The sequence below is a fragment of the Ascaphus truei genome, chromosome 21 (assembly GCF_040206685.1).
Source record: "Ascaphus truei isolate aAscTru1 chromosome 21, aAscTru1.hap1, whole genome shotgun sequence".
Classification (NCBI taxonomy): Eukaryota; Metazoa; Chordata; class Amphibia; order Anura; family Ascaphidae; genus Ascaphus; species Ascaphus truei.
The window spans coordinates 10,963,859-10,982,490 of NC_134503.1; the positions used below are offsets into that span (position 1 = coordinate 10,963,859).

Here is an 18,632-nt window from a genome sequence, read left to right on the forward strand (position 1 = left end):
GCAGGGCGGCAGCCTTCGTCCACAGGCTACAAGGCAGGGCGTCACTGTGGGTAGGTCAGGCCCTAGCAGTAAAGGGGAGGCCTACGGCCACTGTGACGCAGGTTAAGGACCAGGCGGGAGTCAGGAGCCGCGCACAGGGCGGCAGCCTTCGGCCACGGGCCGCAAGGCAGGGTGTCACGGTGTGTATGTCGGCCGCAGCTGCGATGGTGAGGCCTACGGCCACTGTGACGCAGGGCAAGGGCCAGGCGGGAGTTAGGAGCCACGCGCAGAGCGGCAGCCTTTGGCCACGGGCCGCAAGGCAGGGCGTCACGGTGGGTATGTCAGTCCCAGCACTGATGGGAAGGCCTACGGTCACTGTGATGCAGGACAAGGCGGTTCGGCGCTCAGGTCGGGCCCCAGCGGCAAAGGGGAGGCCTCCGGCCAACGTGGCGTGGGACAGGGTGTCACGGCACGCCAACGGCCGCCCGCTGCCGACGCGGGCGGTGTAGCTGTAAAGAGATCGCCTGCAGAATCGGCAGGATTGAGACGACCAGGACAGCCACCCGCAACCGCGGGCGGCGCCAATGCTTTAATCGATGGACGTAGCAGCCGCTGACAGTAGCTGAAAGCGGGTGCATTTCGGACGGGGGGCAAGGAACCCGGCGTGGTGCGACTATACGGCTGCCCCGGGACACCAAGGACTGGTAAGGAACCTGCGGCGGTAAAGAGGGGGCGATTGCACATCAGAGTGAACGCGTTTAAGAATTTGGTTGGCGGCAGAAATCCCAGGTGGCGCAGCAGGGGTAAGGCGGGCAACGCCAGGGCCTGCACTGGCTCTATACTAGCGGCATATGGCACAGCAGGGAAGGCAATTTTCACTGCAGCATTGGTAGGCATGCTGAAAGCTTTGGGGCCTCAGGCGTTAGTCTCCTTCGGCGCAGGGACGACGACAGGAGCATGGGAGGCAGGCGCAGCGTTAGTTGCGGCAGCATGTGGGGCATATCGGTGGGGGGGACGGTGGCACCAGATCCCGTTCCGGCAGCCTCCAACCTGATCCCGGTGTCTCTTAATCCAACTTTAACCACGGCCGGGGTCACTGGCGCCGTAGATCCCATCCCAGTACCAACAGCCATCAGCCTGACCCCGGTGTCTTTCAATTCTTCAGCCACGGCCGGGGTCATGGGCACGGTAGCTGCCCCACCCGGCAGCATCACGCGCTGCACAGGTGGTGGGGCAGCCCCTGCGGGTGGTGGATGGGGACACGTCGTGGAAGGTATGGCATACGGCGTATCTGGTAATGGGTCACGTGTAGGGCAGCATCGGGGCTATATAGCGAGGTGTCACGGTTTTCAGGGTTCGACACGGAGCGAGCACGGGAAGAGGCGTGGCCCAGTCCACCGCCAGGGTCGCTTCCCCGGGGGTCACTGAGGGCGGGTAAGAAGCCAGCAGCAGTAAAAAAAAAAAGGGCCGGCTGTGAGACAGGATAAGCGCGTTTGCAGGTTCGTTAGCTTCACAGGGGGAATGGGCAGCTCGCAATGCGCAGCGGGCAAGGATCAAGCAGGAGGAGAAATCCCAGATAGCGCTGGGCAGTGGTGGCCTGCGGCTCCGGAGGCGGTGCAGGCCCGGGACCGGGTGATGGAAAGCGCAGAGGAGAAAGCGATTCTCAGGGCATCTTTAAGAAGCATGACAAGTTGAGTAACTGCTGCTCCGGGCGTGATTGGCATCCCCAGGTGGAATGGTAAGGACAGACCGGGCTGGTAGATGAGCATGGGTCCCGCTGCTAGGCATGCCAGGCGGGATAGACTTAAGTTTGCGGGAGGGCTTGGAGAGAGTTCTGGCAAGGTTGGCGGTACGGGCCTAGTTTAAGGGGGGTTAAATAGGCCCGTCGGTGGCGCCTCTTGGGGGGTAGGTGCTTGTTCTTGCCAGACTGGGAGCTGGGCCGTTTGAGCCCGGGGGGAGTACGAGTGGGCAAGGTCAGTTATCCATGACCTCGAGAGCCCGCTCGCGTAGGGGACACGAGGTCAGCGGTTCGAGGGCCGGCTGACCGTCCCCTCCCCCTCCTGTCAAAGGAGCACTCTGGCAGGGAGTGCATTTACCCCATTAGGTTTTCTGTATAAATAAATAGCCGCGGCCATTTTACCTCCAGTTCCCGTTTCCTGTCTTTATTTGTACGTTACATGTGGGTACAAGGCGGGGGGAAGAGGGGGACCGCCTGGAACCTCCCTGGTCATGCTTTCCCCTTTTTCTTATTTGTATATGTGAAGCGTGTGACAATGTATAATTCTACATTCATACCCAAACTGGCAATCGTTTGGGGCTATCGTTATAAATCTGTAAAAATCCTCATTGTGTGCCTGACAATGGCTGCCTTTCAGTTTAAATCAATCCTTCAGTCAGTGTAATTTAGCAGCTACAATGTATCCATATATCACCAAGGTAACTATCTATTGTTACAGTTTAGAGCACATTGGCAACACATTGTCACAAATAGGAAAGTGTTGCAATGATCTTGCACTGCTTGGGAGGGGGGGGGGGGGTGGTCAGAGGAAATTAAGAGGCACCAGTTGTTTCAATTTTATTTATAGTGCATTTTTAGATAAGTATTGCTCGCTATGGGCCTGTATGACTGCAGGTAAGTTTTTGTAAATCCTCTGACTGTTACGTAATTTTTTCCAAATTTCACTACAGATATATGCACCATTTCCTATTTTATTTCGGGAGAGGACGCTCTCCCCACTCACTTTGAGCGCTTCACACCTTTTCACCCTTGTGCCCAGTATTTTTGGAGATGGCACCTGCCAGCAGGTTATAGGGAAGTTATCACTACTTATAGGTACATATTAGTATATGCAAATACATCCTCAAATACGTGTTTTATTGGTAAACTGGTCTGTGCATTAAATAAATTGCATGTGTTGAGGTGCCTTTATAGGAGGGAATCACATGCGTGTAAGCTCCTGTATCTCACATCGACGGAAACGAAAGTGTACTGGTCCTATTTTTATTTGCTGACCTTGGGAGGGTCTGGATAAATTGTAATTTAGAGAACACACATTGTAATGCCAATGCATTGAGTAACCCTTGTTGCTTAATTTACAGTAATCCTGCAAGCAAAACAGGGAGTGATTAAATGAATAAACAGGAGTTGGTGAGGAGTTACATGAAGCGAACATAGAATATTAATTTGATTTATTTTCTAGCCTTTATTGATTGCCTCATTGTTCCACCTATTTCTTTTCCAATTTTACACTAACTTTGTCTGCATATAAAATGTAATCAGACATTGCATGTAAAAACAAATGTTTTGTACTCACAAAGACCTGAAAATGACATTATTTATTGGCTACAAAGTAACAATATGTTTTATTTGATGGCCCCCCTCTGTTTGCTTTTTTCTCCAGTCAATGCCAATTAACCAGTTAAAACAAAGTGAGTAAACAGAAAATTGTGAAACCTAAAACCCAGATTAAACAGGAGTTTGTAACCAAACACAAGCTTGAAAGTAGTTTATTTTCACCATTTACGGGAAACCCTACCTAATTATTAACAGCGATCAAAAGTTAACAGACTTAACTTTCAAATGTTTTCCCTGTCCTCGTGCACAAATAAACCTTCCTTTGTGACAAATTATTTAGGTGTATTTATTTATAATACTTCTAATACTGGTGGGAGTACTAGTTTACTTAAAATACAAGCGTTATCTATGAGTATTTTTTAAAATTAAAATAGAAGTTGCCGTGATAGTCCAATTGCGATAAATAAAAGGAGTACAGCAAGGCCCAGCTTCTCGGCGATCCGCTGATACGGCGGTAGCGAGAAGGGGCCCGCCATGTCTGCGCGTGCAGAACGGGGAAGTCAGGGGTCGCGCATGCGCAGAACGGGTGGTTGACGAGTTTGCGCGCGCAGAACGGGGGTGGGGGGGGAATTGCCAGTTTACGCATACGCCAAAAATCACCGGTTCCGCTCTCTCTAAGGGCGCAGGCCCTTAGAACGGAACCCGCCGCATGCCCGGGGCCCTCCTGTACTACTTTGCCAAATACTCAAGTACTCATTAAATCATTTTGAAACCGCTTACGTTTTGTACGCGTATGTTTATAGATCTTTATTTGATTAGTGCTGTCCATGTAAATAGCATTGATTTATGTTGCCATCATAAATCAAACATAAATGGCACTTTAAATTTTTTTTTTTACAAAAGTGTTGGTTTTATGCAGCCTTTGATTACCTTTATTGAAAACTAATTACCTATGCTGCCAATTGATTAGCAAAGGTCCTGCCTCCCAGGGCTCACTAAATGGCTGCCTTTCAGTTCCAATCAGTCCTTCATTTGGTGTAAAGCCGCGATTATAGCGCAATCCGCGTGACGCAAACACAAATGCTTCTTCCTCAATGAGGCCGCCCATAGTGGATTGCCCCTTTAAAAAAAATCATCATTCCCTGAAAAATGCAGCATATTTATTTTTCGCAAAATAATAAAAATAAAAAGTTGCTTTAAGTGCAGTTCAATACTGTACAGGCAACTCCCTCATACTTTGTTAAAACAGTAAAAATGTTTGTTTTTCCCCTCTCCCTGAAACCTCATTGCAATAAAATAACGAAATCTCCTCATCTCTCTGAAAATAGTTTCTCACTCATCAACTCGTCAACATCCCGCCAAAAGCGCGCGCGCCGACTTCACGCACCCATTACATCATCGAACTGAAAAGAGGCGGGGCTTCCCATCTCATGGAAGCCGTCCCCCGCAGCGGTGACGCGAGCATGATAGTGGTGGGCGTGGTCTTCCTTGGAGGTGGGCGTGGCCCTCCACTGTAGTCAGTTGACCCCCCCCGAAAGATGGCGGCGCGCATCCCTGATCGAGTCTCCTGTCACTTCAGATGATTGCGTAGCTGGCATAATTACTTCAGCCGAATCCGCCCGCCCCGGTCCGCCGCTTCCTGCGTGCCCTTGTCAGGAGCTCCCCCCCAGCCCCGCCGTGTGTCTGCCCGGCAGCCTCTCCTCGGGCCTGGGAGTGTGTGAGGTGGGAGAGGAGGCCACGCGTCACCATGACAACCCCAGGCTGCAACTGCAACGCAGCAACAGGTACAGTCACACATTGCACGCTCTTATTGTAATGTACATACCGTATTACTCATACTTTTACAGTTAGGATAGTCTCTTCTGATGCTTTTTAAAAAAACCGCAACTGGCGGTTACTTTATAAATTAAGAGGGGTTTATGGGCCAGGAGGTACCACTATGAAAGGGAAGAGGTGTATACGTTGTAATGTCCACTTATCAGATCAGTCGCAGTATATGAGCCACTTAACCGCTATTTAACATGGATATTCGTATTTATCCAGGTGATATGGCCGTACCTTTCCTTTTGCTTGTTGACTTAGTACATTCTTTTATATGTCATCTTTCTTCTGAATGAGTCATGAGAATACTGCAGCCAAAGGCATGGGTTGCATGACCTATGTAGTGCCTAAAGGGTTCAAATGTAAGCAGCACCATGTAGGAGCTACAGTGCAGTTAAACCCAGGACTCCCTAATAATTATTAGGGGGGGTGGATGAGTGAGGGAGGGGGGGTAATACATATTAGTTTTTGTTTTGTTTTTTCACTATAATTATTAGAGTCCTGGGTTTTAACTGTACTGTAGCCCCTACATGGTGCTTCATATTATATATCTCCCACTCCTGTATGGAAGCAATCTCTTAAAATATTCATTCAAATGTGTAATCCAGAATCCACGGATTAAGTGGGATGGGTGAGTTTAAACCAAGGAGGAGGGTCAGAAGACCTAAAATTGTTTCCAAAGTATTGAAATAAATTACCCATATTTATGAAGAAAGAATAATTAGTAATGTACTAAATTGTCATGTTGGGTGTAGCATTGGGGCTCATCTTTTGTTATATACATTAGGTCAGGATTGTGCAAACTGGGGGGTGTGCCCCCCCAGGGGGGGCAGGAGATATGCCTGGGGTGGCACAGGCGGTTGCAGAGGTCCCACGGTCTTCCCCATTGCATTTAAATGAAGTGCCATGGGTTCGCGTGAAGCCTCTGCAACAATAACACTCAGGTGCTGCGACGCGTCTCCATGGAAACTTGTGCGTAATGACCCCGGAGTGTAATTTGACACACCTGCCAGGTAGGGGGGTGGGGGAGGCGCATGCTCCGTGGCAGGCAGACAAGGGGGCACAGCAGGAAAAGTTTGCGCTCCCCTGCATTGGGTAACAAAACCCAGTAGTACTCCAAATGACGTGTACATACACAATGTCATGTGTTGCTCTCTATATATATATAAATATATATATATATATATATATATATATATATATATATATATATATACACAGTGTTCGACAAACCTATACATTTGCTCGCCCTGGGCGAGTGGATTTAACCCCCGGGCGAGTAAATATTGGCCCAAGCAGCACACGTTTGGTACTAGGTGGCGAGTAGATTTTTTGGTGATTTGTCAACCACTGTATATATATATACACATACATACATACATACATACATAATAATATATATATATATATATATACACACACACACACACACTTCCTCCTCCTCCCAAATTGGCTTGCAATGTATTAGTGACATTTCGACATTTGAACCCAAGTCTAATAAAACATTTGGTTGCATCTTTTGATCAAAATATGATTCAAGCCTACTAACCCTGTCAAGGTAAACTCCAAATATAGCAGGTACCTACACTAAATGAATACAATGTCTTATTGTCCTATAGTCTAAACTTGGCAAACTATTTAATATAAGTGCCCTAAAAGGGTTAAATGAATGAAGCATAATGCTTTTTGTGTTTTAGTGCATTTAAAACTCACATAAGCCAGTAACAAAGTTCCCTTATGAAGGAAAACTGTAGGTGCACAAATTCTTTAGTAAAAATAATACATACACATTCTCTTGCTTCTGTCAGTCATAAACACTCACCACCTCTTCAATGGAGATTGAAGTTTAGACTGACACTGAGATGTATTATACCTTTTTGCTAATTGGAGAATTAGTAAGGTCAGAACCTGAAAGGAGGGGGTCAGGCTCCTCCCAAAGAACTAACCTGAAAGGAGGGGGTCAGGCTCCTCCCAAAGAACTAACCTGAAAGGAGGGGGTCAGGCTCCTCCCAAAGAACTGTTTAGTAAAACAGAACCTACCCCTATGACAGAATGAAACAGTTACAATATAATTCAATACCTTTCTAGAGTATGCAGGAATACAATTTGCCTTACATTTATGGAAAACAAATACATAGACTCTGCGCAGCAGGAACACGCACTTCATACACACACACTTCACACACTTCACACACACACACTTCACAGACACTTCACACACACACACTTCACAGACACTTCACACACACTCACGCACTTCACACACACACACACACGCACTTCACACACACTCACGCACTTCACACACACTCACGCACTTCACACACACTCACGCACTTCACACACACTCACGCACTTCACACACACTAACGCACTTCACACACACACACACGCACTTCACACACACACACACACGCACTTCACACACACACACGCACTTCACACACACACGCACTTCACAAACACACACGCACTTCACACACACACGCACTTCACACACACACGCACTTCACACACACACGCACTTCACACACACACGCACTTCACACACACACGCACTTCACACACACACGCACTTCACACACACACACACACACGCACACACACTTCACACACACACACACACACACATACACTTCACACACACACGCACTTCACACACACACACACGCATATACAGTATGGATTGTATTATTCTTAGGTACATTTATGTTTATATTAACCAATGTATTGTACTTTTCTTATTTTACATAGTATTAGCACGTATGCAGGGCTGCAAAGTCTGTGCAAAATATTGCACCAGATTCATCAATGGGAAAACTCCCATTTTTTTGCACTGGTTTTGTCCTGCTTCTGCAGCCGGGAGACTTTTGATAAATATACCCCATAGGGTTTCACAAGTGTTACCAAGCAATTTTGTCATTTATCATGGGACACTTTTTGACATGGTCTGAATCTGACACATCCTGGGCCCCCAGAATCTTTTGGGGAATCGGTAATTAAGTAATAAATGACTATTAAATGATCCTGTATTTACTAGATACATTGTAAGGCTTGCAAATCTGTCTGGAAGGAGAAACCCGTTTAACTAACTTGCAGTTAGAAAATGCAGACAATGTCAAGAAAGAGGAAGGAAGTTGACACTCGAAATGGTGGTTTTTTTTTGTGTGTGTGTTCCTGTTAATCTTTCTCACTGTTTCACAATCATGTACAGCTCAGAATTATACATAATAGATCGTCCGCATATTGGATCTGGGTACATTTGTGCCAGCGGTAGATGTGTGAAGCTTGCTCGATTTAATTAATGTAAAGAAAGACTTGAGTCAGAGTGAAAACGACTCAATTTGTGCCCGTTTTTTTGAGCAATTGCTCCACTCGTGAAACTTGATATATGACCCACGCTGTGTCAGAGCCTGATTCTGGATTGTAATATTTGTTATCCACCCTATGGGAATGGAATAAGTTTAGGTAGCTGTAGTACTATTTTAACCTTTCACTACCAGTGGACCAGCAGCACCAGACGGCCACCGGACTATCTGCCATTTGTGGTCGTTTCATCACTTCAGCAGTGATCACACGATCGCCCCGCCCGGCCACCTGGTAAAAAGAACAGCATTGAGGTTTCACAGGACATATATTATGTTAAGATTGATTTATTCTTCTAAGAAAGCCAGCTACATTATTAAGTTGTGTTATATAGGACTGCACATTTCTTTGTTCATATTTCATGTTTGATAGTCTAAACGTTAAGTTTTTACATTGAGCTATATACAGTACTTTCTATAACATAACTGTCTATTTAATCAGAGATACCAATATTAATTGGATTTTTTTCCTTATCACAGCTTGTAACACATGATCAGCTCCATTCCTTACAATGAAGAAAGGCTCTCATCCAAGAGCACAAGTAAGCAAAAGTCCAATGTCAACTTTGTCTAGTCCAACCATGAGGTCACCATCCCCTTCTAGTAAACCTAAAACATCAGTGGCATATAAAACCAGAGGACCAACAAATCAGCATCTCGATGTGACAGAAGAAAGTGACGTTCCAGAGTATGAAGTAGATAAAGGTACTGTGGGAATGTAACATACAATCTTATCTTTGCTGGGAACAAAAGTATTTGAGCTTTTATGGAAAATAGATTTGGGGCTAAGAAACTGGCCAGTTGTTTTGATATATTAAGTACTACTTTTAAAGTATTTCTTTACTCATTGTTTCTTTTAGGTCAGAAAGGAACTAATCTGAATTTACATTTCAGTTAAAAAAAAAAAGCAATCCCATTTCCCCAGATTAAGTTGTCATTGTGTTCTCATTGTAACTACAGAGGAATCTATCTCCAATGGGATTGTTTGGACACTAAGGACTGTATCATCTTCTGGTCAGATATCACCTTAAGGTTTATGGTTTATTTAGGCGCCAGTATATTGTGTTTCTGTATGTCATTGGTGATCCGGATAGATCTCCAATACTAGGCAGCCTAGCCCTTATATATCTAAGGTTGTTTTTTGGTAATCACCTTGGTACTATTAGTACTTTTATTCTTTTAAGCATTAGTGCTTTATCACAAGTTCACTTTTTTCCCTTTTTACTGAGGTTGATTTGGTAAAAATTGCAAAATACTCTTCTCTGTTTTTATTCCTAAGCTTTTGATGAGGTGGGCAATATTACAGGGGTTCGTTATATCACCGAATCGCTCATCCAAAAGCGGACCAAGCAAGAAAACTTGGCATACGTGAACTCGCTGAATCTATCTCTGTCTAAGGAAAGTGGTAAAAAATTTAAGGTGAGCTGCAACAAATGATGTCACAGCTTCCTATTGGCCCGCGTAAAGCAGGACATTTATTCGCCGCAATTATGTTAGGCACACAAGTTCTCTGGCTGCAGAGATACTGGCACCCCCTACTGAGGTAAGTATCTCTTGATACAGGGGGTCCCCGGAGCTGAAATTAACAGGGTTTAGCTCCGCAGACCCCCTGCTTCAACCCTGGATTGCTTCTTTAAAAAGAACAAACAAAATGTAATTATACTTTATACTAGAATCCTAGCTCTTTAAAAAAAAATAAAAAAAATCAGAGTTTAAATAATGAACAATAAAATGTAATGAATTGTTCTTGCTGTGTGTGTTTTCAAATGTTGTTGGTGTTTACATTTTTACACACGAAGCGTTTCTGTTTTTTTATAGTTCATAGAAAACTTGGAAAAATGTGAAAAACTCGAAATTCTGAATATCAGTTACAATCTCATTGAGAAGATTGAGAAGCTAGACAAGCAGCTGAGATTAAGAGAACTCAATTTGTCCTACAATAAAATAAGGTACAGTACGATTGTTTGGAGTTGCTGATTTCCAATAAGTATTTATGTTTGCACTAGGAATAAGTGTATAAAAAAGGGAACAAATCTCCAGTGGCAGAGGACACAATTCTTCTATGTGTGTTTTTGTGTCTGGTTGTAGCAAATACCAACTTCACACTGCAGAGCCAGTAACCAACCGCACTGGCATAAACTTATAGGGGTCCATGTTAAAATGGATAAGAAGCAAAAAGTGATGCACTGCGTGCTTGTTTACATGTTATTACCCAGAATCCCTAGCTGCAGTGGAAGCATTTTATGCCAAGATCATTGGGGAAAGGCAGGGTTGCAGATATTTCTGAGACTTGAATATGCTCACAAGTGGTATTTTTATTTGTTTAGTACATAAACTTTGCCACAGTGTGCAAAGCACTAGTAATTCTGAGACACATCAGCAGATTTGAAGACAGTCCTAAGAAAAAAAGAATATAATTTTAATATTATTTTATCATAAGGATATTCTACTTAAAAATATGAACACTACCTTAATTGCACACATTTTAAATGGGCTGTAATATGTCAAGTTTTGATTGCTGGCATATTGCCTGTACTAGGCAGTAAAGCAGTTATTTGATTTGTTTTCCTTTTTGTTCAGCAAAATCGAAGGCTTAGAGCACTTGCACAGTCTGCAAAAACTAAACATGGCTGGAAATGAAATTGACCATATCCCTGCTTGGGTTGGGAAGAAGATCAGGTCTCTCAGCATCCTCAATTTGAAACAAAACAAGATCTCGTCAGTAAGTCATCGTAAACATTACAACTGCTATCTGCTGAAACCTTGCTCTTTACAAGAAAAAACTTCCTTCCTGTGTAACTGACAGCTTGTCTACTATTGTGTTACTGCATAGTGTTACAGTTATACTAGGAGCATTTCAACTATACTACAACTCCTGTACCAGCATTCCATGTGTGTAAGGCAGGGGTGTGCAAACTCTTATGTCAAGCTCCCCCACCACCTCCCTGACCTCTTACCTGCTCTCCGTCAACGTTGTGGCATCAGGCAACTCGTCGCCATTTGACGAAATGACGCTGTGTCGTCATGGTGACGTCGCCACTATCAGAAGATGTAGAAGGAGAAGCAGGATAGAAGGTAAAAGGCTGTTACAGAGGCCCCTCATTCTCCCCCGGCAATCACTTTAAATGTTGTGGGGAAGTGTTTGGAAACCACTGACTTCTACAAAACACACAGTGTTATTATACTAGAAGCATGATGAAGCCAATCTTTCATGACCTAGTAATCTTTCAAACCTCACACACACCTTTGGCCACAACTTATTTTCAAGTCTCTGTATAAATACAATTCCAGCTTCATCCGGTTTATCAAACAAAAATACCCCGCCACTAAAACCAGGGCAAGACCCATAATTATAAGTGTACAACCATACTTAATAATAATAATAAAAAGGCATGCTAGCTTGATCACTATTAATTATGTCTATTTGAATAACAGTTCTAAGTAATGTGTATTAAGGTTGATCTATTTCTGGGCACAGTATACACTTTTTCAAGAGTGAAATATAATTTGTTCTTTAGCTGCAGGATGTGGCTCGGCTGAAACCTCTGAAAGACTTGACTTCACTCTTGCTGGCTGATAATCCGATTGCAGATCTACCTCATTACCGACTATACACTATTTTTCACTTACGGTCATTGGACTACTTGGATGGACAGTCCGTAACTAACGAGGAGAGACTGGAGGCACATAACAGGTTTAATATAGGTAATTTTAAGAGACCATTCTTAAGCTTTTTACTATGGGAGTTGGCTATAACCCATTACTTTTAAGTAACGTTTTTTTAAATGTTTTATGCTTTAAAAAAAAAAAAAAAAGCAGATTTCACTCAATGTTTGTCTTTTAGAATATGAAATCGATTGATTATTCTTATTTGATTTTGCTGTGCAGTATTCTTATACCATGATCACTGTTAACAATGGTCTGATCATATTTTAAAATGACCCAATATTGCTGAAATTCTGTATGTTTGATGTAGAGAAGTCATTACTACTTGGGCATTCTGTAAGTACAGTAGTAGTCATCTGATGCCTCTAATCTTGCGTTTCAACAAATGTTAATTTAATTTGCTTTATGGTTAAAGAGCATTTCAAGTAGTAAAAGCATGTTGCAAGTTTCTTGCTGTTGAAACGTACACTTTCCCGCTCCCAATAATGTAATTAAAATACCAGTGAAACATTTTCTTTTTGTACCCCCACTAGCTATGAAAATCAAATAAAAATCAAGTACAAAAACGCACAGATAAAAGATAATAGCTGTAAACTGCTGTATAGGTGGTACCTGACATAGAAACTGCTGTATAGGTGGTATCTGACATAGAAACTGCTGTGTAGGTGGTATCTGACATAGAAACTGCTGTGTAGGTGGTATCTGACATAGAAACTGCTGTATAGGTGGTATCTGATCCCATCTAGGATACATAATTACAATAAGCAGAACTCACCGCTCTGGTGGCAGTGCCCGATAATTCAAAAACTATAGGTCGATGTGTTTAATCTCATCAGTGCCACTTTGTTTCCCGGTGCCTCCTTCTCCGTGGGTAGCTCTGCTACATAAAAAAAAAACCTGACAACACTTCTTTCAGACATGGCAAACTAATAAATCACATAATCTGGGCAACGAGATGAGTTGTAACAGCCGCCTGGCGGGCACCATTCCTAAGCTACCCTCGGTAATGGAGAAAGTATGGAATATATTAGGCTTGGAAAAATTCACAGCATGGTTCGACGTAACTACTAATTAATTTACGGAGATATGGGGACCATGGTTAGAGAAACATGTTCACTCAACATTTGATAAGACAACCCTTCTCTTATAACCAAAGCGATTCGAATAAAGAGGCTAAAACACAAATCATGAGGCAAGCTGTTGATGGAGAACTCTTGTGTTTTGTAACCCTCTGACCTCACTTCCCCCCCCCCCCCCCCCCCTGTTTCTGTATGTTCGTTTTTTTTTCTTGTTTTTTTTTTTCCAATAATGTTTCTTTTAGGATTAAAGAAATAACTGGTTTTTTTTTGTTGTAAACATAACCAAATGGTTGCCCTGTTTGTAAATGAGCATAACGTTGTAAGCTTGGTTCCCCTCCCTATTTCATTTTGTACCCCCACTACCTATGAAGATCTAATTTAAAAAATAAAATAGAAAAAATACCAGTGAAAATTGCATGCTGAAACGTCATTTCCTTGTTTTGGTTTTTAGAAGAGGTAGAAAAACTGGAGAGAGACTTAGAAAAAAAAATTAAAGAGATCGAAGAGCTGAAAACTCAGAAAGCAAAGGTCGTGGGTGACCTTCAAAATCAGGACGAGAGGAACAAATCTTTAAAGCAGGAAACTCTGAAGCAGAAGAAAAGCTATAAAGAACTTGAAAGAGAGTTGGACACCAAAAATGAAATAGTAAGTCTGTTCATTTTAGTGAACCTACATGCATAAGTAAAACAATTCGATAGTATCATGATAGGTACTGGTAATCATAGGGTTGCTGAATCCCAGCATGCCAGGCAGTAAAGCCATTTCCTTATTAGCAGCTAATATTTATTTAGTTGGCCTATTGGCTGCTATCACTGACGCTGTTAAAGAAGCAGTCTGTTTGCCAGTCCCGCCTTCCCCCCCCTTTTTTTAATTTCCGCTTCAGGGACCCCCTGCCTACTGAAATACTTACCGGGGTAGGTGCTGCCGATACAGTCCCCTCCAGGGGAAACACGTCACGCAGGCTGGGGGCCATGACGTCGTCCATAGCGGCCTGCTATTGGCCCGTGCCATGATTTGTGTATTTCTTTATTGTAAATCTCCATGTAGCATTTTTCCCGGTATATGTATCTCTGATACAGGGATGAAATTAACATGGCTCAGCTCTTGCATGTAAAAATAAAAACAAAGAAAAGGGAGGGGTCCAGAGGGAATTGTTTTATCCTACTATAAATCAGTGTCTCAATGTAAAGTGACTTGTTTCACCCGTAGTGGGGACATAGGGTGTGGAAACATAGCAGAATAGAGCAACATTTGTATTTTTGCATATGTGAACTTATTTATTTTTTATATTTAACTATGAATTTGCTTCTCTTTAATTTGTTCTGTTCAGACATTTCCAGAGGAATTTACTACGGAGCTTCAAAAGTAGGCTTTATTTGGTGTGACACGTAGTATTAACACAATTTTAGTTATTTTGTTTACATATATCCCCTTTTGTATTGTAGCTAGGTGAGAATTTCTATCCTTCAGTTATCTGTAATTTTGTTTTCAACACGGTTACCTATGAATTTTAACAGCCTTCTGTGTAACTAAATGGCACATTGAAGAACATACAGACTTGCTGTTCTCATTGCCACGATGTTCACTGTTCCAGTGTGGCTGCATTGCGGCTACAGTTCTTGAGGCCCTGAGCACAGAAAGCTGCCCGGGAGAATTAACTCTGCGGGGTTCCGAGCTTCTGAAAGGGATCATGCAGTGTTAATCCTTTTGTGCCATCTGCTGGGAGAGAATACCAGTACTCACTTTTTAGATGAGGTGCGTTGCCGTCTTCCCACCTCTCCGTCTGCAGCCCTGTCCTTGCAGTTCCGGATGACGTAGATGCCCTTATATGGGTGTCTACATCATCGGGGGAAGTTATTTGGTTATCTACATCAGGGGAGCGCAAATTTTTGCAGCTGCGCCCCCCTGCCTTCCCTCCTCTGCTGCTCAGGCCCACCCCCTTACATTGATGCAGCGTCAAATGACGCCGTGGGGGGTCATGTGACGTCACGTGACCCGTGTCATTTGACGCTTGACACATGCCCGTTGCCATGGAGATGAGTGACGCCGGCAGAGTCGAGGTACGTTTTTAGAGTTGCAGAGGCCTCACGCGATCCCCCGGCATTTTAATTTGGCGCACCCCCCACTTTGTGCACTGCTTGTCTATATCATCAAGGCGACTGGAAAGTGTTGCGTGTCCTGTCCAGCTCCCCTGATGATGTAGATGACCAAATAGGGCCATATAGGCTTCCTCTCATGATGTAGAGACCCAGATAAGGGCATCTACGTCTTACAGAGGGAAGGGAAGGCAGCCCTGCTTCTTGCCTTCAGCGCTGTGGGGACACGGCTGCAGATGGAGAGACAGCTGTACCGGTACTTTCTTCCTGCATGTGACTCCTGTAGTGTTAATCCTTCCGGGCCGTAAAACTTGATGTTCTTGTGGCCGCGATTGGGCCCCGGTTTTCTGCATTTTTTTTCCCATGGCCACAAGAACAGTAAGTCTCGCTACATCTAATGGACATATGTCTTTTTTGAATCTCATTTACTATGTAACTATATAAAGTTAATCTTCATTACTTTCTGTCACTTGGATGATTGTGTAGGAAGAGTGAAGTGGGTGACTCTCAAGCAAAAACTCTGCAATAGTGATCAAAGTTATGTTGTCTGTTCCCTTCCATCCCACGGCTTTAACCAATGGTCAATTCCAATCGGTTTTATTGCAGAGAATGCAAATGTAAAATAGACCTTCATATCTAAAGCAAGAAATGAAATTTGGGGTGTCCCAAAATATATTGGATTCTTAACATTGACCATTGCTCTATAACACACACTGCTTCTCTTCTACTAGCGATAATTCGTTTCCAGAAATACTTGTTAGTTTCAATCTCAGTATGAGGTCACCTTTTTTTTTTTTTGTCGGCAAATGTGCAATGTCCCAATGAGGCTCTCCCTACAGCTTATTATAACAAGCTAAAATGTGGTGAAAGACTGTTCAAATGGTAAACATTATTTTTTTATTTTTATGGGTAAATGTTAATTAACACTTAAAAACAAGTCTAAAAATGTAAGAAAGGACTCTAAAGATGTGCGAACCTGACGATATTTGCTCCGCTGCAGTGTCAGTGAAACTTTTGAAAAATTAGAGAAAAATGTGATCGAACTGTTCTACCAAAATGGCCCAAATTGTCTCTTTAGCCTTTTTTAAGTGGCAAAATTTAGTAGCCCGCGACTTAAAATTTTTTTTTTTTTAAATCGTGCTTTTTTGCAAGTTTGATCAAATTTTAAAAGTGGAAGTAATGGAAAATGCAATGCCCGTTGACTTTTCAGCATTCATCGTATTTGCCACAAACTTTTGTATCGCAGCAAAATATATGATCTTCGCCTGGTTGGGCTTGGTGTGTGAACAGTTACAATAAAATTAAAGCAACCTGATATATGATGATATCATTTATGGCTAATATGGATATTTCTAAAGCTGTTACAACTGAAAAAATTATCCTATTTCAAACCTGGAAACCATTACAGTGTCTAATAAAGGTTTATAGATCAGGTCTCGTGCTGTTGAGGAGCAGCAGCAGTTCTAAATAAGAGAACAATGAAGATTCCACATTAACATCACAATGAAATATATAAAGCCACAAAATGTGATGGTTATCTAATTAACATCATTGGTGTAGAAGCTTGTACAATGACCCAGGTTTCTCATTCCCAGGTGTTAGTCCTGTAGAAAGTGTACCTAATTATTTTACAGAGTTTGAGTCAAATGTGCCTTTTTGTATAGAATGGATCACTGCTCGTCTGCACAAGGTTATTGACTGTATTTGTCCTCCGAACATAACTTTTTCTCTTACCCTAAAGCAGGAGTGGCCAATTTCAGTCCTCAAGGGCCCCCAGCGGTTCAGGTTTTAAGGATATACCTGCTGGCTCAGAGGCTTCGACTGAGCCTCTGATTGAGCCACCTGTGTTGAAGCAGGGATATCCTTAAAGCCTGACCTGTTGATGGCCCTTTTGGACTGGTTTTGGCCACCCCTCCTCTAAAGGGACATTTCTTGATTGCTTCTTTCTCCTTTTAGCTTCTATCATGGTTTTTCACAGCTCCTTTCCCACTGAGAGTCTGTGCCTCCCTGAAGGTAGTCAAATGTCTGGCTAAAACTGCTCAGGTTCACATTTCACACACATCCGTCCATAGCATGATGCCTGTGCATTCAAAATACATGAATACATATTCTTGCCCATTGTTGCATGGAAAACTACGATCACTGTGACATTTGTGCCTGATTTGCATGAAAGATCAATTGCTGTGAACTTAGGTTTGTTTTTGTCTTTTTTTAACATTTCTCCCCCAGTCCGGCATTATGCTTCCTATTGGAGCCACCCTGCATGCTCTCTGTCAGGTACACTGCATGAACTGCTGCTAAAGATCACATGATGGACCTTCTCATGGGTTGCACTACTGTTTACATTACATATCCACAGAGGACAGTAACCTAACGTTCATGTATGTCTTCTTGCATGAAATATAACGTACGTTAGGGATAATGAGATGTAAATGAGGCGTTGTATCATCTCCTATTCACTTAAGTCTGTAGAGGTTAACACGCGGACTTAGCATTGTGTTGTTTAAGTGATTACCTAAACTTGCTCCCCTTCAGATACAGAAGCAGAGCTTTTGCAGTGTCTGGATAGGTGTAACGACACAATTGGGCATCATTTAAATAAAACTGCTTTATTTGCCTCTCCTCTCTTCTATATTGGGTCTAGATAGCAGTAACTCCAAGACTGACATAACGTCGCATTATTGAAGGATAACGCAAAGTTATTCGACAATAACTTGATGTGCAGTTTGAGATGTAGTTTGGACGTGATGTTTGCATATAATTAGTTTAGTGGCTACCACTTTCAATCAGGGAACATAACCTCAGATCCTGCTTTAGGTAATGTCATGTTGTGGTCCCTGATTTAACAGAGCTTGGTGCACCTTGGCACAAATTCTTTACAGCAGCAACGTACTGTACATCCAAATACTAGTTTTATTTTTAGTGCAATTTAGCCAATAACAAGATTACTTCAAAACCTACAAGCAGCTTTTGCAAGCCACCAGTGCAAGGGAAATTGGATGAGGAATTGGACCTGTTTGTTTAGTTTCAACTGTATGATAAATATAAACAATGTTAGCAAGTGAGTTTTTCACATCCTATTTAGTACTTATGTTTACATCCTTGACGCCCCCCCAACCCCCCCCACCCCCCCAAAAAAAAATAACATAGTCATCCCAAAAACACAATTACCACAGTTTGGTTTATGTGAATAAATATATTGTAATTCAACAGTTTTCTTAACTTTGTACTTTATGATCAAAGGCTATAGGACTTCTGTAACCATATAAGTTAGTACACATAAAGCAGTAATCTGCTGAATTTAAAGGAATTAAACATACAGTACTAGATA

General features: G+C 42.8%; 1 protein-coding gene across 2 annotated transcripts in view; it reads left to right on the forward strand.

Annotated features, from left to right (window-relative positions):
- The first annotated feature begins 4,796 nt into the window (after window positions 1–4,796).
- Window positions 4,797–18,632, forward strand: part of CNTRL (centriolin) — a 164,235-nt gene continuing 150,399 nt past the window's right edge. Inside the window, exons 1-8 of one of the 2 annotated variants that reach the window (XM_075578958.1) lie at window positions 4,797–5,058; window positions 8,941–9,165; window positions 9,740–9,879; window positions 10,279–10,409; window positions 11,041–11,182; window positions 11,979–12,165; window positions 13,657–13,850; window positions 17,258–17,314. In XM_075578958.1, coding sequence (XP_075435073.1) covers window positions 8,973–9,165; window positions 9,740–9,879; window positions 10,279–10,409; window positions 11,041–11,182; window positions 11,979–12,165; window positions 13,657–13,850; window positions 17,258–17,314 — 1,044 coding nt within the window. In that variant the 5' untranslated portion in view covers window positions 4,797–5,058; window positions 8,941–8,972. The remainder of the gene's footprint in view (window positions 5,059–8,940; window positions 9,166–9,739; window positions 9,880–10,278; window positions 10,410–11,040; window positions 11,183–11,978; window positions 12,166–13,656; window positions 13,851–17,257; window positions 17,315–18,632) is intronic. The other variant, XM_075578959.1, reaches the window with a different exon arrangement.